The 21,208-nt window shown below is 43.9% G+C and overlaps 1 protein-coding gene across 4 annotated transcripts in view; it reads left to right on the top strand.

Annotated features, from left to right (window-relative positions):
• Nucleotides 1–21,208, top strand: part of LOC117443118 (ubiquitin carboxyl-terminal hydrolase 22) — a 30,660-nt gene that overhangs the window by 995 nt on the left and 8,457 nt on the right. The window contains exons 2-7 of one of the 4 annotated variants that reach the window (XM_034079061.2): nt 9,663–9,795; nt 16,141–16,254; nt 16,459–16,560; nt 18,152–18,318; nt 20,207–20,354; nt 20,745–20,847. In XM_034079061.2, coding sequence (XP_033934952.1) covers nt 9,663–9,795; nt 16,141–16,254; nt 16,459–16,560; nt 18,152–18,318; nt 20,207–20,354; nt 20,745–20,847 — 767 coding nt within the window. Of the gene's footprint in view, nt 1–9,662; nt 9,796–14,856; nt 14,901–15,602; nt 15,682–16,140; nt 16,255–16,458; nt 16,561–18,151; nt 18,319–20,206; nt 20,355–20,744; nt 20,848–21,208 lie in introns of those variants that run through there. The other 3 variants (XM_034079064.2, XM_034079063.2, XM_034079062.2) reach the window with 3 other exon arrangements.

Genomic DNA, 21,208 nt, shown 5'->3' with positions numbered 1-21,208 from the left:
TTCAGACTAGCTGCACCTTCACCAGCTGCCCTGCAGTCTACAAAGTACTTCAGACTAGCTGCTCCTTCACCAGCTACCCTGCAGTCTACAAAGTACTTCAGACTAGCTGCACCTTCACCAGCTCTGAGAACACTTTCATGATCAATCATTATAAAACACATCATATATATTATTCTGAAATGGACCAATCTGCACAACGACTACTTTCACTGTCTTTCACTATATTTAGATGAGAATACTTTTCTACTTTCACTTGAGGGACATTTTGAATGCAGGACTTTTACTGTAACAGAGTATTCCTACACTCTGGTACTTCTACTTTTACTCAAGTACAATATCTGAGTACTTTTACTCAAGAACAAGATCTGGGTACTTCTCCCACCTCTATCACCCGACAGAAGCGGATGCAAACCTCCCTCTTATCTCCCAGTTAGCTGCCTGTTTGCTCACTTCAAAGCTTGAGAGCGATAATGGATCACAAGCTGCTTGTTTGCTCTGGCTCTGCAGGACAGCAAGTATTTAAAATCCACCAAGCGTATACCTGCAATCCTGCAATCCCCAATCCACAGTCAACGGCAGTGTATTAGTAATATGTGCTGATGTTGTAAAGCCTTATTGTGATTTCAGTCATAGTGAAAACCTTTGCGCCAGGTATCATTCGCACTGGGGACATTGGGGACATGTCACCACCACTTCTTGAAATGGCTTTTCCATATGTTAAACTGAAGCAAGCAGCAAGACATGTGGATTGGCATATTCGTCCAGAAAATAAATATTCAAGTCCGATGCTAAATATGCTAATGCTTATATGCTAAACACAACCTCTGGTCCTGATCGTGGTAGCATCTGCTTGAAATGCTAAACAGGAGGTTAATGCAAAATAAGAAAAAGAACAGAACCTTAACAATATTATTACACACACACACACACACACACACACACACACACACACACACACACACCTCAATGCATAAGTGCTTACACAGCACATGAATTATGAAAAGACATCACTATGTAACCATCTCTCCTCACTCATCATGCTGTGTGTGTGTGTGTGTGTGTGTGTGTGTGTGTGTGTGTGTGTGTGTGTGTGTGTGTGTGTGTGTGTGTGTGTGTGTGTGTGTGTGTGTGTGTGTGTGTGTGTGTGTGTGTGTGTGTGTGTGTGTGTGTGTGTGTTGTGAGAACAGTGTATTCATGTAGGAGTGTGTGTCCTGTCACTCAACACATCCTCTGCTGTCTTATTAGAGCAAGAGTACACACACACACACACACACACACACACACACACACACACACACACACACACACACACACACACAGAGTAGTTATGGATATGCTGTAGTGGAAAGGAGCGATTCCACTGTGTGTGTGTGTGTGTGTGTGTGGAACAGGTGTCTAAACAGTTGTTGTAAAGGACTGTTACCAACTAAACAAAGGCATTGGAGTTTCTCACTGTAGACATTAAGATAAGATAGAGCTTTATTGCCTCCCTTAGGAGACATGTGTCTTGGGCATCGAGATAATAAACATAAAACATTCAGGTCAATCAGTCACAGATACAGGACAGAGATCACATGGCAAAGAAACAAACAAGAAACATACAGGTCCAGCACTTTCCCTCTTGCACCTAGTGTCCGTCAGATTGCACATATCCCATCGTGTCCATACCTATTACCCATAATGCACTTCCCTATTGAACCTTCTCCATTGCACACGCTACACTGTAAACATTGCACCTCCCAACAACTCCTGACAGCATAATCACGATGTTCCTGACTGTTCAGCAGCTTGAGTGACAGCGGAGCAGAGGAAACTTATACCTGTTTGGTAATCTATACCTTCAGCAGCTCAAACTCTCTACAGGATGTGTTGGGGTCGTATGTGATTTTGCGGCCTTGCTTTCTCACCATCTCCTGAAGAGAGGACGGTGGAAGCACGCCAATTACTTTTCCAGCCCTTTTTATCAAGCGCTGGAGTTGTGATTTAGATTGAACTGACAAGTTACCAAACCATGTCGTGATGCCATAACGAATAATAGACTCAATTGCTGCCCTGGACATTAACATGATGCATTGTGGGGGTTTTGGTTAAATGCCTGGAATAAGGTGAAATGCAAGCTTAAAGATATTTTATGTGTGTTTTCTAGGCAGGGTTCCTACGGTCATTTAAAACCTGGAAAAGTCATGGAAATGTAACTAAAGTTGCATCAAATATAATTTATATTTCATCTAATCGCCGAAATAGCAATACTATAATGATAATAAATACTGTATCGTTTAGTAATGAAACGTAGAATGGTATTTAACTGACGAGGTGTTTTGCTGGTGAGAGATTTCAGTTGCTTCAGCGTGTAGAAGCTAGTAAGCCTACTATTTGATTTGTTTTAGAGGCACAACGTGTTTCATATGCAGACCTTATTTCCTGTTCCTTGTTAAAGTGGACCTATCATGCTATACTTGAACAATATATTGTAGAGCCATACCTATATAAAGTATATTATAAATATAGTTTTTTTTCAAAATACCAAACGGATCCTGCATTTTAGCCACGCCTCATTTCGCTCTATTTGCTCTTTCCAGCCCTGTTTTTGCAGGGGGCTGATTCTGTGAGCTGCAGCTGACCGCGCCCCCTGCAGCTGACCACGCCCCCCTGCAGGAGAGGGTAGCGGGCTTTGAGATCAGCTGCTGGGCTGCAGCGGGGAGAAAAAGAGATCTCCGTCCTCCCTGTTTTATTCTTATAGAAGTAAGAAGAGAAGTAACGGGGCAGAAACCCTCCTTTTTACGCAGCGGTCCAGACATGGACATCAAACGGCGACACATATTCAGTGTGCAGTTCCTTTGGCATCAGGGCAGGGATATCTAGATACTTTCCAAGGTTTGACATCATGAATTGTGCTACTTTTAAAGCAAGCAGCGATGTTTTCAAATCTGTAATCAAAAAGCTCCTCAAAAACACTATCGAAGCAGTTCCTGCCGTTGCTACGTTAGTTCAAACGGTAACAACGGACTACTTTTCTTAGCGGATGCATGTCAATTTAAATCAATACAACTATTTTTTAAATCAATAAAATCATTTTCTAAAGAACACCTTCATGCCGATGTAGATCCCTCCGCTTGGCGTCGGGCTCCTGATCAGCCTGTCGGTGTTCTTTTCCCCATAATGACGCGTCGCTGCACATTATCCCTTACATACGATTATATAGAGTCATTAGAGCCACAGCGGAGAATAAACAGAAGGGCAACCATGCTTTTGTGGCAGACTACAGCGCCACTTACAGGCCTGGCATATGTACTACAGCGTCTCCAGCGCTTTCCAGCGGCAATGGCCGGCCGTGAATCGACCAATAAGCGGAGCACCCCTTTTGCGACGTAGGAAATAATTCAAATCTGGATCAGTCTGGATCAGATCCGTTGCAGCCCTTTTTTAGAGATTTGGGTATGGAGGAAAAGAGAGAGGGTTGTATTTTCTGACACTTGGTGAGTTCCCTGACACACCGGGGACACATATTCATGCATACAAGACGTACAAGAGTGCATTTTGCACGATAGGTCCCCTTTAAAATAAAAATGTTTCAGTGTTTCAGCCTACCTACTGAGAGTAATTTGGTCATGGAAAAGTCATTGAAAATCATTGGTGAAAAAGTGTATGAACCCTGTCTAGGACATAAAATACATTAGTTTAGATTTTTTTTAAACACTAATTGTGAAGCTTTTACCGGTGTAAAAAGTGCATTTCTAGTATTTTACGCATCTTAACAAAGCGGTAGCTAACACGTGGCTAAATGAGATTACAGGTACGCACCTGTCGTTCAGATGTGATTACAACCTTTGGATTGTCAAGGTGACTGAATGCTTGTGTCTGAAGGTCAGTCTGATGCGGTGTTAGGTCAGAGTGGATGATGGTGTTTCTCCTTCAAAACAATGGGAATCAATATTCGCAGATGCAATTATATTTCTTGAGGAAGTTGCGTAACATTTGTGTTGCTGCTCTGTAGCTCAGCTAAAGTGAACCGAGGGGAATAGTGGAGCTGCTTTTATTGGAATAACTGGGTAAACCAGAGGCCTTCCCACAGAGGCTAATCATGCTAATGGCCCTGCGCGTGTTTCCATGCAAAAACAGATATAATGAATCCTATGCTGGATGTTAATGTGACGGAAAACATCAAATCACCCTGGAGACCAAACTCGGAAAATATCTGTAATCAAGATAGACTAAGAACAAAGGGAAATCGATAGCAATGTGGTTCCCTTGGGAGGATGTGAGCCAGTGGTGTCTGCTCTTCAGGGTCTTCAGCACATCTGTGAATCTGTGCCAATATTCATCCCAGTAAACATGCCTTCTTGAAGCTCACACTGATCCCATGACGGATGACACGGTATGTCCCCGAGCCAATGAAAGTGCAGGAAGCATGGCGCGAAGCACAGCATGCTAATATGGCGCTCATATGTGCTGTGCATCCATGTGATGGAATGTGCCTCTTTCCATTAAAGGGGAAAGGAAACACCAATTACAGTTATAATATTCCGGTAGTTTATTCATTTTACAATGGATATTGATCGTAATATTTATTGTATATGATATTACTCGCCAAAAGAAAATTAATTATCCGCCGGCCGGGTGGGGAATTCCGGGACCAGGCCGCCGCCATTAGGGGAGTCCCAAATGGTGACGTCACTGGCTGTGTTTTCGCTCCACCGGAAGTCAACACAACGTAGCAGATATGGCAGCGATGGAGGAATTTTGCAATGAGATCGACGTTTTGAACGATGAATTTCACTATTCGTCGGGAGATGACATTGATGTGGAAGCATCTACAGTTACCAGGCATCCCATGGCCTATGCTTATGAACCGATTCGGTCGAATAGAGTGGCATACGATCCGGAATAAAAAAATTAAAAAAACACAATGCTAACAGTGAGCCTCTGAATTAGCCCCGAGCGAAAATGCTAACCTATTACGGCACCGATAGCTCCCTTATTACTTATCCTAGCCGCACATCCAACACATCGTTTATGATCGCAAGGAGACACAGAATCTAACGGTGCCCACCTCAACACTGAAAGATACAAACTCGCGAGGTTATCCACAAAAAACGTACATCAACACAAGTGGCGCTAGGTACTAACATACGCCAGGCTAACGGCTTACCTTCCTCATTGTCTGGTCTAAACTGGTCTTCAATGGCATTACAACGATAAAAACGATGATGTAGTTAATCCATAGGTTAATATCCAATGGGGCTGTGTCCCCTTTGAAATGTTCTGATAATCTATAAGCAATAAAACTGCTATTCCGTTATCTGCTGTCCGCTCTGTGCTCCGCGCGCTCTGGGTCCTGCAATACCATCCATTGATAGCAATACTAGCCTTTTTAGGGCTGTTTTCGACAGATGAGCGTGTGTATGCCAGTTAATTAGTTGAGCTATAGAACACCCCCAATTCTCTATTGTGCGTCATAATAATAGCTACCATTTAGTTTGGACGCGATTGCGTTAATTAATAAGATCACACTGTGTCAGTAAATACATGTGTGAGCTAGTAATCTGGTAGTGCTGCAATATGTACCTCTCTCTCGGCAGCTGAAGCAACTCGTTTGGTGGCTCGAACTTCACGTTTGTTGACACTGTCATTGTCTTGCGCGGCCGACGTGCTGGGACGGTCGGTGTTCCCGACTGCATACGTTGAGAAATCGAATATTGTGGGAACAGATCCTGGCTTCAAATCCAATGTTTTGTATTGAACCAGGCATCCAGACTGGACTTTGAGCAGCTTCTCATCCTTTAGTGGCAGCCTATGGAAATGTACTTCTTCCTTCTTTGTATAAAATCCATTTGTGCAGCCTGGGACAATACAATAAACTCCTGACGACGACCGTTTTCTTGTAATGTAAACTACTGGTGCATTGCACGCCATGTTGTTTGTTATGAGCTTTGGCCCAGGAAGCCGTACCCAGTCAGTGACGTCACTGGAAAAGTCCCGGAGCAATGGAAGCGCCCATGGTCATTAGGCACGTATTTCAAAAAGTAAATTCGCGTATCTCGATCGTTTACATTGGAAATAGACTAGATAAATACATTTCCTAATGGTAATATTGTCGCATGGAAAGCAGTTTGAAAAGTGTTTCCATTTCCCTTTAATTATGACTCGATACAAGATGTGCAAATAAAAACACAGCCTCAAGACAAAAGCATGAGTTATTAATAATCCTGTCATCCAGTGACGTGGACTTGAATCCTTTTAAATAGGTGGTATTATTATTATTATTTGTGGGTTTTCCCTTAACTGCATTGTGTTCAATCGAGAGGCGAAGTCCCGCCCATCTACTTCCATGGGACCTTATTTCGGAAAAATTATGTATTGAAGTCAATGGAGAGAGAAAACGTATCTTTTGATCCCGTTTGAATTGTGCCATGATTTACACACACATGTTTGTCAATCTTAAAAATAATTTCCACGTCAAAAAAGTCACAGTTTGTCGTAAAACTGTTGAAATAAAAGACTATGAAAAATACGCAACTTGAAAGACTACAAATCCCAGAGTCCCGGTCCCGCATGCTGGCTCTCACGGAAGCAGTGGCGGTTCTAGACCAATTTGACGGGGGGGCCAGTTATTTTCTGAGGGGGGCACAATAAATGCAGGACGAAAAAGAGAACTAGACAGTATGAAGTAATTGCTCATAAGAAAACAATGCAATCCAGTTATTGGTATTTGTTTCAGTACACTTATTTATTTCAGATATATAGTTATTACTGTTAGCTTCAGCTTAAGTTATAGTACAATTTTTGCACTAACACCATATTATATTTATATAAAAATAAAGGCAATGAACAGTTACACTCTACTCTTACACGGATACAATAGTTTAACTCACCTTCAATTATCGCGGTCGTCTCTCGAAACGTAGCTTTCTTGGATGCAACAGCCTCAGATTTCGCTCTAATGGGTCCCGAGTGCACCGCTCTAATGGGTCCGACTAGAATGACGAATAACGTTAGTTCCGCCTATTCCGTGATTCAATAAATCGTGTAATAAATCATACATTTCAGTCACTTTTTTCACTTTTCATTTTTAGGGGGGTCAGAGGTCAGTGTTAGAGGGGCACTGGCCCCCCCTGGGCCCCCCTAGAACCGCCCCTGATGCACAGCTCTCAACATGCCCAGACTTGAAGTGATTTTCACCTCTTTTAATACTTTCCGCCTCATTCTGAAAGAAAGAAGTGAAATGTTCCAACGTGACGGCCGTCTGGGTGTGTGGTGCGAGGCGGGAGATGGAGTTCATTGAGCGGTTTCACACAAAACAACGTGTTACTTCAGTTTTACGACACATTTGAATTTTCTTCACTTGCAAAATTATCTTTTAAATTGAGGAACATCATGTGTGTAATTCGTGGCACAATTCAAACGGGATCGACAGATAATCTTTCTCTCTCCTTTGACTTTTTCCGAAATAAGGTCCCATGGAGGAAAGGGAGGGACTTCGCCTCTCGTTGTTTTTAGTGCATGTAAATGGTCTGTAAAGGCTAAAAGTGTCTCTCACACATTTAAACCCTCTGTGTCCTTTATCTATTCCAGCAAAACACCATTTGACATTGAAATCCACATTTAGCATCTCTCACATGTTCTCCTTTCCTCTCTGTCCTCGTCCGTCCTGTTCTTCTTCTCTTGTCTTTTATCTCCCTTCCCTCGTTTCTCATTTCTCGCCCTGCCAGCTTCTCGTCGGCATGCTTTTGAACTGTTGCCCCCCCCCCCTGCATCGTGCCCCCCCCCTGCTGTGCTATCAAACGGAACATATAGGAGCGTACGAATTATTAACGGTTATTATCATAAACTGCAATTTAAGTTAACTCATTAATTACCAGAGACTAAAGCCATATAGCAGCAAGATGCAGATTCTAGGGGGAGCGCCTACATCCTGACAACTCTCTCACTCACACACACACACACACACACACACACACACACACACACACACACACAACACACACACACACACACACACACACACACACACACACACACCACACACACCACCACACACACACACACACTTGTTTCTCTCACACTGTACACACACTTGTTTCTCACACACACACACACACACTCTTGTTTCTCTCACACTGCACACACACACACACACACACTCGTGTTTCCCACACACCACACACACTCTTGTTTCTCTCACCGCACACACACACTCTTGTTTCTCTCACACACCGCACACACACACTCTTGTCTCTCACACACACACACACACACACACACACACACACACACACACACACACACACACACACACACACACACACACACACACACACACAACACTCACTCTTGTTTCTCTCACACCACACACAAACACTGCACACACACACTCTTGTTTCTCTCACCGCACACACACACTCTTGTCTCTCTCACACACACACACACACACACACACACACACACACACACACACTCTTGTTTCTCATCTGAACTGGCTTTGCCGCTTTATTTCACCTCACTTTCCCTGTTCCCCTAATTACATCGTTATTCAAGATACATTTGACATTTTAAAAAGTCCAAGAAACTAAACGTGTCACCCTGCGACGTACTACACGTGTCACCCTGCGACGTACTACACGTGTCACCCTGCAACGTACTACACGTGTCACCCTGCGACGTACTACACGTGTCACCCTGCGCCGTACTAAACGTGTCACCCTGCGACGTACTACACGTGCCACCCTGCGACGTACTACACGTGTCACCCTGCGACGTACTACACGTGTCACCCTGCGACGTACTACACGTGTCACCCTGCGACGTACTACACATGTCACCCTGCGACGTACTACACATGTCACCCTGCGACGTACTACACGTGTCCACCCTGCGACGTACTACACGTGTCCACCCTGCGACGTACTACACGTGTCCACCCTGCGACGTACTACACGTGTCACCCTGCACCGTACTACACGTGTCACCCTGCGACGTACTACACGTGTCACCCTGCGACGTACTACACGTGTCACCCTGCACCGTACTACACGTGCCACCCTGCGCCGTACTACACGTGCCACCCTGCGACGTACTACACGTGCCACCCTGCGACGTACTACACGTGCCACCCTGCACCGTACTACACGTGCCACCCTGCGCCGTACTACACGTGCCACCCTGCACCGTACTACACGTGCCACCCTGCGACGTACTAAACGTGTCACCCTGCGACATACTAAACGTGTCACCCTGCGACGTACTACACGTGTCACCCTGCGACGTACTACACGTGTCACCCTGCGCCGTACTACACGTGTCACCCTGCGACGTACTACACGTGTCACCCTGCGACGTACTACACGTGTCACCCTGCGACGTACTACACATCTCACCCTGCGACGTACTACACATGTCACCCTGCACCGTACTACACGTGCCACCCTGCGACGTACTACACGTGCCACCCTGCGACGTACTACACATGTCACCCTGCGACGTACTACACGTGCCACCCTGCGACGTACTACACATGTCACCCTGCGACGTACTACACGTGTCACCCTGCGACGTACTACACGTGTCACCCTGCGACGTACTACACGTGTCACCCTGTAGTCACGCCCACATCCTGTAGGAACACGTGCACTAAGTGACGATGTGTTCTGTGTCTCTGCTTCCAGGCCAAGTCCTGTGTCTGCCACATGTGCGGCGCCCACCTCAACCGCCTGCACTCCTGCCTCTACTGCGTGTTCTTCGCCTGCTTCGCCAAAAAACACATCCACGAACATGCCAAGAGCAAAAGGCACAACCTAGGTACGACACACACACACACACACACACACACACACACACACACACACACACACACACACACACTGTTTTGAAGGGTTTTGCACATCAAACAAAACTGGTAACACCGGGCATCAGACCTGTAATTATCCCACTTTGCTTTAATGAGTTGCCTCCTAAACACACACACACACACACACACACACACACACACACACACTCTCACGCCTCTCCAAACAAAGGCAGCTAAAGGGGATAATTACACAGCTGAGTGGCTGATGATCGCTGACAGCCAATAAACACCAGAGTGTATAGGCGGATTCACACTGCGGTACTTTCCCCACAAAGGTTCATGAGGACTTAGTTCATGATCGCGTTCACACCAAAAAGAGCCGGTACTAAAAGTAGTTCATAAGATAAGATAAGATAAGATGAACCTTTATTAATCCCCGAGGGGAAATTCAGTTGTACAAAAGCAGCAACAGGGTAAGCGTGAAAAATAGTACAGCAAAGATTCACACAGATCAATAAAATCTAAAATAAATAACATAAAATCAAGGAAATAATGCGAACCTTTTTACCCGCTCGAAAGTCCCTGCTAGAGAGCAGGGACTTTTGAGCGGCTCTCTTGTGAGAAAAGAGCTATATTCCTGATTGGCTGGACGGATTGCAAACCACGGCCCGTGAAACTCCCAAAAAGTGTTGTGAAGCCGCCATTTTATTATCCTCGCATTAGCATTATTAGCATTAGCATTAGCCCAGCGCAGAAACGCAGAGAGACTAACTTATGGCAACACAAAATAAAACATGGGAGCGGTGGAGATGAGGAGGTGTCGGCGTTCTGGCGATTTACTCGGAAGGCTTCAGTAGAAGCTGCTGGGACTCCCAGCAGCTTCTACTGAAGCCAGTCCCCAACTCCGGGGACTTCCGGCCGGGGACTTTGGGCGGCAGTATACGCCGTGAAGTGGTTTGCGGCCTGCCAGTAAACCCAAAGCAGAAGAAGAAGAAGTGACGTCAGCGGCTTCATTTGCCTAATCCTCCCTCAGGGACTTTTTCCGGTGTGAACGCGATCTGTACTTAGTTCATGCGAACTAAAGAGTTCGCATGAACCTTTGTGGGAAAAGTACCGCAGTGTGAATGCGCCTGTCTCTGTTTTCAAGGTATACTACTGTGCAATTCAGCATTAATACCTTATGAATACTAATACAATATATATGTAAATTATATAAATATTATTAAATGATAACAAATAAAAATATGTATATATATTTATAAACCTTTAATTTTATTTAGACTTTTATTAGACATTTTTACTTTAACTCATTCTTATATAAATGTCTTTATTCTATTTTATGTGAACTTTTATCGTACATTTAATACATTTTCTTACGTCTCGGTACTTTTGATCTATTGTTTTTTATTATCATTATTTATTAATTTTAACAAATGCCAATTTCCCCCCGGATACAAAATCGTATTATTCTGATTTAATTGTTATTTATTGTGTATTCCTTTTTGGAACATATTCCCCGAGCTGGAGTACAGACGGTTACTCTGTTGCCTCTGTGTGACAGTGATACTATCCACACACACACACACACACACACACACACACACACACACACACACACACACACACACACACACACACACACACACACACACACACACACACACACACACCACACACACACCACACACACACACACACACACACACACACACACACACACACACACACACACACACACCACACACACACACACACACACACACACACACACACACACACACACACACACATCACTGCAACACGGGCCTCACGGGCCTCATGAGGGATTGTAAAGTCACCTGAGTGTTCAGCCTCAGTTTCAGCCCATTGCAGTGAACTCGTGCTGCAGTGACCTCCCTAATGTGGCTGATTCCGTGGGCTAAAGCTTCCACCAAAACGCTTTAAAACATTCAGTGGTTTGTGGAGAACAGCAACAAAAAAGAGATTTGTTTTGACAGGATTATATTCCAGGTCAGAGGAGCTAAAGTAAAACATTGCACATCAGTGATTTCAGGAGTAATCTGCATGGGAAAGTCCTGAGTGTCCTCCTCCAGCATGAGAGTAGCATGCTAACAGAGGTATCCCAACTGTAGCTGTGAACATGACAGGATGTGGGATGACCTAGACGAGCATCAGGACTGTTTGAAGCAGATGATAGCGATGTGATGAACATGATGACTCAGCCTCTATGGAGAGAGACATCAAGCATGCTCATTTCTGACGTGGAGCTAATCTGAAGTAAACATTGAAGACTGCTTTCTGTTCCTCCATCTTGTGACTGTGTGACTGCCTCTCTTGATATCAGCATGTGAAGGACACTGCTCAGGAACTAGTCTCTGTATGTGATGACTCCTTCCTTCTGGAGAGGATCACAGATACATGGATCCTGTTTTGAAGCTCAAGCCGGGGACGAGGGAGATTTAACATTTTGAGATTTTGCGAAAAAGTCAGAATTTTTGGATTTTGAGAAAAAAAAGTCAGGATCTTTGAGGAAAAAGTCAACATTTTTAGAAAATGTCCGATTTAGAGAAAAACTCAGTATTTTGTTCATGACAGGATGTATGATTACAAGAACCGGTATTCCTCCATCTTGTGACTGTGTGACTCCCTCTCTTGGATATCAGCATGTGAAGGACTCTGTTCAGGAACTAGTCTCTGTATGTGATGACTCCTTCCCTTCTGAGAGGATCACAGACACACGGATCCTGAGGTTGAAGCTCAAGACGGGGACGAGGGACATTTTCCTAACAGATTGGTTTGAAATCGTCCCTTAAGACGACTTGAGAGGAGGTTGCTTTGTTGGCGGGCGTTCACGGTGAGCAATTGGAAAAAGTTGTATTTAAATACCCGTAATAAAATATTAGCATCAAATGGATGTCTCCTCCAGTGTGTGTTTTGCTGCGAAAAGGACTGTGTTGCTCCCACAGGGACACGCAGCCTGCAATAATCAAAACATTGCACAGAAATCTCTGAATGATTGCCGAGCAGATTGCTGAGTATTACCTGTTTAAGCGCTGCAGGGAACATGCAGTCTGGTGAATCTGAAGCAGTTTGGAAACCGATGCAAGTGGTGCAAAAAACGGGGAGTTTTGACATAAAGATGGGTGAAAGATAACACAACTGTATTTGTAATTTACCACGATTTTACACATATCTGCAACTCTACAGGTGAAGAATAACCTCTCATTAGACGTTTTTTATGTTCTGTAGTTCCTTTAAAGCCACCTTTAGCTTAGCGGCGGTGACGTGAAGTCATGTGACCGTGCTGTAGTTCCTTTATAGCCCAACATTAGCCGCCTTTAGCTTAGCGGTGGTGACGTGAAGTCATGTGACCGTGCTGTAGTTCCTTTATAGCCCAACATTAGCCACCTTTAGTTTAGCGGTGGTGACGTGAAGTCATGTGACCGTGCTGTAGTTCCTTTATAGCCCAACATTAGCCACCTTTAGCTTAGCGCTGGTGACGTGAAGTCATGTGACCGTGCTGTAGTTCCTTTATAGCCCAACATTAGCCTCCTTTAGCTTAGCGGTGGTGACGTGAAGTCATGTGACCGTGCTGTAGTTCCTTTATAGCCCAACATTAGCCACCTTAGCTTAGCGCTGGTGACGTGAAGTCATGTGACCGTGCTGTAGTTCCTTTATAGCCCAACATTAGCCTCCTTTAGCTTAGCGGTGGTGACGTGAAGTCATGTGACCGTGCTGTAGTTCCTTTATAGCCCAACATTAGCCACCTTTAGCTTAGCGCTGGTGACGTGAAGTCATGTGACCGTGCTGTAGTTCCTTTATAGCCCAACATTAGCCACCTTTAGTTTAGCGGTGGTGAAGTCATGTGACCGTGCTGTAGTTCCTTTATAGCCCAACATTAGCCACCTTTAGCTTAGCGGTGGTGACGTGAAGTCATGTGACCGTGCTGTAGTTCCTTTATAGCCCAACATTAGCCACCTTTAGCTTAGCGGTGGTGACGTGAAGTCATGTGACCGTGCTGTAGTTCCTTTATAGCCCAACATTAGCCACCTTTAGCTTAGCGGTGGTGACGTGAAGTCATGTGACCGTGCTGTAGTTCCTTCATAGCCCAATATTAGCCACTTTAGCTTAGCGGTGGTGACGTGAAGTCATGTGACCGTGCTGTAGTTCCTTTATAGCCCAACATTAGCCACCTTTAGCTTAGCGGTGGTGACGTGAAGTCATGTGACCGTGCTGTAGTTCCTTCATAGCCCAATATTAGCCACTTTAGCTTAGCGGTGGTGACGTGAAGTCATGTGACCGTGCTGTAGTTCCTTTATAGCCCAACATTTTCTGCATTGGCCTACATAAATACGTCATCTCTGCACCACTGTATGGAGGGAGGAAAGGAAGGTGCAGAACCTCCCTGATCTGATGAGTAAAGGAAAGACATAGTGATAATGGTAAAAGTGCAATTAGATGAAATCCCTTTTTACAATCGAGAATATCGACAGGGTTATCGGGTAACCATGGGAACAGGAGGAACGCAAAAGGATGGAGACGAGAGATGATCCTCGAAAATCAATGCTGCAAACAGCATTCAGTAAATAGCTGTGAGTGAAGATGCAGATGATGAGAGAAGGAAAGAAGGAAGGAGAGAAGGAGGATGTTTAATGGAGGCTAATTCATCAGGGGTTCGTTAACGACGACTTAATTACCTCCTGAAAAGTCTGCTGAGATCTGCCCTTTTTTCAGTTCTCTCTATCTCCATACGTCACATTTGATTCAGAAGCTAACCTAATTAAACTGGGAAACACACACACACACACACACACACACACACACACCACACACACACACACACCAGAGGGGGTCTTACTGAGCAGAGCGATAAGGAGGATTCATAAAGACAGATTCAGGCTGCAGCAGCGACACGGCAGTGAGACGATGGAAAAAACCTAATTCTATTATGTGGAGAATAAATAAAAAAATATATCTGGCATCGCAACATTTAATCCAGAAGGATGACGCCTTGTGTTGAAGACAACATGCAGTCTAATGTCTCTTCTGTGTCTGCTGCCTCTTAAGAATGTGCTTTGCTCTCGATATACAGACGAACACATGACATCCTTTTAAGGTACCCTATTCTGCTTTTGGGGGCTTTTCCCTTCCCTGTATTCTGTTATGCTCATGTTCAGGTTAGTGTGTGTTGCTTCCACGCTGACGTGTTTCCATGCTTTAATGTTCAGGAAAGGGAAAACTTAAATCCACCCGTGGGGTATTTACTGACGTATTTGAAGTATTTCTCCTTTCAGGATAACAACCAAAAACACATTCAGAAAAACATCAACTTCGACACTAGGGAAGTTAAAGTGATTCATTTCTGGGTTTTAGGACTCACTCCTGCACCACTCTTCTGCACCTGTTCCTCTCCTATCCATTAACTTAAAGAGGGGGTATGTAGTTCACTTCAGAAACACTTGTTGTTATATTCCATGGAATGCTCTTAACGTCCCGATAATAGCAATGAATACATTAAATGCTTTGACAATAAATACATAAAAAAATGTCCTCTGTGGAAGCCGTGGCGCAGTAAAAAGCTCGACCAATCAGCTGAGCCGGCCTGGCTAATGTAACTGGATGGCCTACCTGCCTGTCAGCCTTCCATCTGGGCACAAACTTACCTCGTGCCCTCATTGGTCGTGTGTGTTGGGGGAGGGGCTCTGTGAGGAAGCGCAGATTTTGATCCGGTTGTGTATTTTCAAATTCTAGCGCACTCGAGCTGGTTTCTCCAAAATTACCTGCCCCACCTTTAAGTGAAGTTCTCTATTTTAGCGTCCTAACTTCCTTTCCTTCCTGCAGAAGGTTATATGGTTGTCAAATGCAACAGCAAACAGGTATCTGCAGGTGGTGAGAGAGTGAGTGGAAGGTGTTTTTGGTGCGTGAAACAGCTAAAGATAGTATGTATAGATCGGCGTCTACATATTTTTTTCCTCCTCACACTTTGGCTATCTAATCTCCGACAACAAAACAGCTGATGTGTAACGTGGCCATGGTAACGTGGCCTGAATTGGAGAAAAAGAGTGAGAGATGTAGCGGTTAGCGTAGCAACCATAGGTAGCAACACAGCAACCATAGGTAGCAACACAGCAACCCTTCTTCACCCTCAGATTCACCAACAGCCTCCTCATGCATTCTTTGTCTTCCGTCTCTCGTTTGTCCTATATCTAAATTCTAAGAAAAGTCGAATTTCTGAGAAAAAATAAAAATAATTCTGAGAAAAAAGTAAAAATTCAGAAAAAGTCAAATTCTTAAAAAAATTAAAAGTAAAAAAAAAACGACCTTCTTTGTTTTCCGCCTCTCTCCTGTCCTTGCAGCCATTGACCTGCTGTACGGAGGGATTTACTGCTTTATGTGCCAAGACTACATCTATGACAAAGACATGGAACAGATTGCCAAAGAGGAGCAGAGGAAAGCCTGGAAGATGCAAGGTATGACGGCCAAACACACACTGAGCTATTCAGGGCTTAGCTAGACAGCTATTTCTTGGTTTTTATCCTGCGTAAGATTCTCTAACTTGTTTGTTGTTTTATTCGTTTTTAGTTTGAGGACACCATGACACGTGTTGCTGCTCTTTGTGTAAGAGTCAAATTGATATATGAAGTGTGTTTATTATGTGTGTGTGTGTGTTTCAGGGATCGGGGAGAAGTACTCGACGTGGGAGCCCACCAAGAGGGAGCTGGAGCTGCTCCGCCACAACCCCAAGAGGAGGAGAATCACCTCCAACTGCACTATTGGTCAGTGACACACACAAGTGCGCGCGCACACACACACGCACGCAAAGTCTAAATTCTGACAAAAAAGTCAAAATCTAAGAAAAAAGTCAAAATCTGAGGAAAAAGTCAAAATTGTAACAAAAAAAATCTAAATTCTAAGAAAAAGTGAAATCCGACTGTTCTTTTTGTCCCATTACAAACACCGCTCCTGACTGGACAGATGTCTCACTTTAATGATTTGATAATGAGCACACTTATCAAACAGTATTGCTAACAATGGCTAACCCCGTAAGCTGTAAGCAAGCTTCAACAAGGTTCATTGAAACTCTCCGGGTGTTTCTCAATGTCAAGGAAGGATGCTCCAGAGCCACTATTTCAAGAGGCGTGTTCACACCGCAGTACTTTTCCCACTTTAGTTCCGATATAGTTCCAAAAAAAATCCGGAACTAAAGTGAGTTAATCAGAACCTTTTTACAGGATCTGAAAAGGGGGAGAAAAAGGTTCCTGTGTCTGATGGCTGGACGGATTGCAAACCACGCCCCGTAAAACTCCCAAAAAGTTTTGTGAAGCCGCCATTTTATTATCCTCGCATTAGCATTATTAGCATTAGCATTAGCCCAGCGCAGAAACGCAGAGAGACTAACTTATGGCAACACAAAATAAAACATGGGAGCGGTGGAGATGAGGAGGTGTCGGCGTTCTGGCGATTTACTCGGAAGGCTTCAGTAGAAGCTGCTGGGACTCCCAGCAGCTTCTACTGAAGCCTTCCCCAACTCCGGGGACTTCCGGCCGGGGATTTGGGCGGCAGTATACGCTGTGAAGTGGGTTGCGGCCTGCCAGTAAATCCAAAGCAGAAGAAGAAGAAGTGACGTCAGCGGCTTCATTTGCCTAATCCACCCTCAGGGACTTATTCTGGTGTGAACGCGATCTGTACTTAGTTCATGCAAGCTAAAGAGTTCTCATGAACCTTTGTGGGAAAAGTACTGCGGTGTGAAAGCGCCTATCGAGTCCCGCCGAAGGATTGTTCCAATGTCCAGGCTCCTTGGAATTCTACCGAGCCCGGCTTCCTTCGTAGCGAGAAATTTCGAGGCCGCACATGTCTATCCTCCGTGGTCTTAAAATCCCCACAATGCTTTGCGCACAGACCTATTTCCAAATATTTGGCGGAAATCGCGCTCCATTCAAGGCGGGGCCTCGCATATGATGCACACCTGTTAGCCTGTTCCACCATTCTTCATTTTCCGAGGCTAGGAAGGATTCTTGCCTCGCTTCTGAAGGACCTGACTCGGAGGGACATGTCCTACCAAGGAAGCCTCCTCGACATTGAGAAACACCCTCCGACGTCAGTAAACTAGTATGTGACTTCACTCCCATTCACAACCTCCGACTTCCAATGTTTTATAATATAACATTTTTAGTTCTTCCGTATTATTTGTCAAATTAAAAGTCAACATTCAAAGAACATAATCTAAGAAAAAAGTCAAATTCCACCATGTTTTTTTGTACTATTACGAAACCGCTCCTCACTGTACAGATTTCTACATATTCATTATTTGATAATAATGAATACATAATTTCTTTACCCCCCACAATCCTTTGCTCCTCCCCTCAGGCCTGAGAGGGCTGATCAACCTGGGCAACACGTGCTTCATGAACTGCATCGTGCAGGCGCTGACTCACACTCCTCTGCTCAGAGACTTCTTCCTGTCCGACAGACACAAATGTGAAATGCAGAGCAACTCCTGCTTGGTGTGTGAGATGTCGCAGCTCTTCCAGGAGGTAACTCATATGGGTAGAAGAATAAGAGGAGTTTCATACACACACCAGAGATGGCAAAAGTACATACATCCTTCACTCAAGTGGAAGTACAGATACTCGTGTTTAAAAATACTCTGGTGAAAGTAGAAGTACTGACTAAACTTCTTTACTCAAGTAAAAGTAAAGAGGCTTTGAAGTGTACTTCAGTAAAAAGTACCCATAGCTAGCAGCTGCTTTAAAGAGTACCTGACCTCCCTTTATATCAATAGAACAATAATGTCATTGTTAGCTAATGAATGTTTCCATGGTGACCAACGGCAAAGTAGAAAGTACAGGTATTTGGGTTCAACATGTAAGAAGTAGAAAGTACAGGTATTTGGGTTCAACATGTAAGAAGTAGAAAGTACAGGTATTTGGGTTCAACATGTAAGAAGTAGAAAGTACAGGTATTTGTGTTCAACATGTAAGGAGTAGAAAGTACAGGTATTTAGGTTCAACATGTAAGAAGTAGAAAGTACAGGTATTTGAGTTCAACATGTAAGAAGTAGAAAGTACAGGTATTTCAGTTCAACATGTAAGAAGTAGAAAGTACAGGTATTTGGGTTCAACATGAGAGAAGTAGAAAGTACAGGTATTTGGGTTCAACATGAGAGAAGTAGAAAGTACAGGTATTTGAGTTCAACATGTAAGAAGTAGAAAGTACAGGTATTTGAGTTCAACATGTAAGAAGTAGAAAGTACAGGTATTTGGGTTCAACATGTGAGAAGTAGAAAGTACAGGTATTTGAGTTCAACATGTAAGAAGTAGAAAGTACAGGTATTTGAGTTCAACATGTGAGAAGTAGAAAGTACAGGTATTTGAGTTCAACATGTAAGAAGTAGAAAGTACAGGTATTTGTGTTCAACATGAGAGAAGTAGAAAGTACAGGTATTTGTGTTCAACATGTGAGAAGTAGAAAGTACAGGTATTTGAGTTCAACGTGTAAGAAGTAGAAAGTACAGGTATTTGAGTTCAACATGTAAGAAGTAGAAAGTACAGGTATTTGAGTTCAACATGAGAGAAGTAGAAAGTACAGGTATTTGAGTTCAACATGTGAGAAGTAGAAAGTACAGGTATTTGAGTTCAACATGTGAGAAGTAGAAAGTACAGGTATTTGAGTTCAACATGTAAGAAGTAGAAAGTACAGGTATTTGAGTTCAACATGTGAGAAGTAGAAAGTACAGGTATTTGAGGTCAACATGTAAGAAGTAGAAAGTACAGGTATTTGTGTTCAACATGAGAGAAGTAGAAAGTACAGGTATTTGTGTTCAACATGAGAGAAGTAGAAAGTACAGGTATTTGAGTTCAACATGTAAGAAGTAGAAAGTACAGGTATTTGAGTTCAACATGTAAGAAGTAGAAAGTACAGGTATTTGTGTTCAACATGTAAGGAGTAGAAAGTACAGGTATTTAGGTTCAACATGTAAGAAGTAGAAAGTACAGGTATTTGAGTTCAAAATGTGAGAAGTAGAAAGTACAGGTATTTGTGTTCAAAATGTGAGAAGTAGAAAGTACAGGTATTTGTGTTCAACATGTAAGAAGTAGAAAGTACAGGTATTTGAGTTCAAAATGTGAGAAGTAGAAAGTACAGGTATTTGTGTTCAAAATGTGAGAAGTAGAAAGTACAAGTATTTGTGTTCAACATGTAAGAAGTCAAAGTAAAAAGTTGTCGGAAAAATAAGTAGTGGAGTAAAGTACTGATACCAGAACAATGTACTTAAGGACAGTAACAAAGTATTTGTACTCCACTACTTCCCACCTCTTAAACACACACACACACACACACACACACACACACACACACACACACACACACACACACACACACACACACACACACACACACACACACACTCTCTTCTCTCTCCAGTTCTACTCAGGCCACCGGTCTCCTCACATCCCGTTCCGCCTCCTCCACCTGGTCTGGACTCACGCTCGTCACCTGGCAGGATACGAGCAGCAGGACGCCCACGAGTTCCTCATCGCCGCGCTGGACGTCCTGCACAGACACTGCAAAGGTTTCACATCACACACACACACACACTTTAGATTGTACTGCATCGAGAGGAAGGAGCTCACACACTCCTGAGAAGCAGAATCTCTCGTTGCCCAAAGTGGTGAAACACACATTGATGTGATTGGACGATACTACGAACAATCCTGATCAGAGCCCCCTTAGTCTTCACATAAATACACTGTGTGTGTGTGTGTGTGTGTGTGTGTGTGTGTGTGTGTGTGTGTGTGTGTGTGTGTGTGTGTGTGTGTGTGTGTGTGTGTGTGTGTGTGTGTGTGTGTGTGTGTGTGTGTGTGTGTGTGTGTGTGTGTGTGTGTGTGTGTGTGTGTGTGTGTGTGTGTGTGTGTGTGTGTGTGTGTGTGTGTGTGTGTGTGTGTGTCGTTCTCCTTTGCAGACGACAACGGGAAGAAAGCCAACAACCCGAACCACTGTAACTGCATCATCGATCAGATCTTCACGGGGGGGCTGCAGTCTGACGTCACCTGCCAAGTGTGCCAGTAAGTGTGAACTCTTTTTTTAAGTGTGTGTGTGTGCGTGTGTGTGTGTGTGTGTGTGTGTTGCACTGCAGCAACAACACTTACATGTATTTGACTGTCTGTGGCTCTCTAGCTCCACCTCCTGGACAAAGGGAGAATATTCCACTCTGGGATCTGACACTTGAAAATGCATTCCTACTTTTTTTCAAGATGAAATACTCAAGGCTTTTATTGCCATGGCTACAGTGTAGTTATGACAATGACATGATTATGTCACTATAAGCCATATAGTATTTCTTAAAGCTGATGCAGGCAATATACAGATAAAACATCAAGAGTGCTGCTAGTGTGGTGCTTGTTCTAGTCTGGGGCTGCTCGGTGT

The sequence above is a fragment of the Pseudochaenichthys georgianus genome, unplaced genomic scaffold, assembly GCF_902827115.2.
Source record: "Pseudochaenichthys georgianus unplaced genomic scaffold, fPseGeo1.2 scaffold_541_arrow_ctg1, whole genome shotgun sequence".
Classification (NCBI taxonomy): domain Eukaryota; kingdom Metazoa; phylum Chordata; class Actinopteri; order Perciformes; family Channichthyidae; genus Pseudochaenichthys; species Pseudochaenichthys georgianus.
Note: the sequence above shows the minus strand (reverse complement) of the source record. Positions and strands in the feature narration are given on the sequence as shown.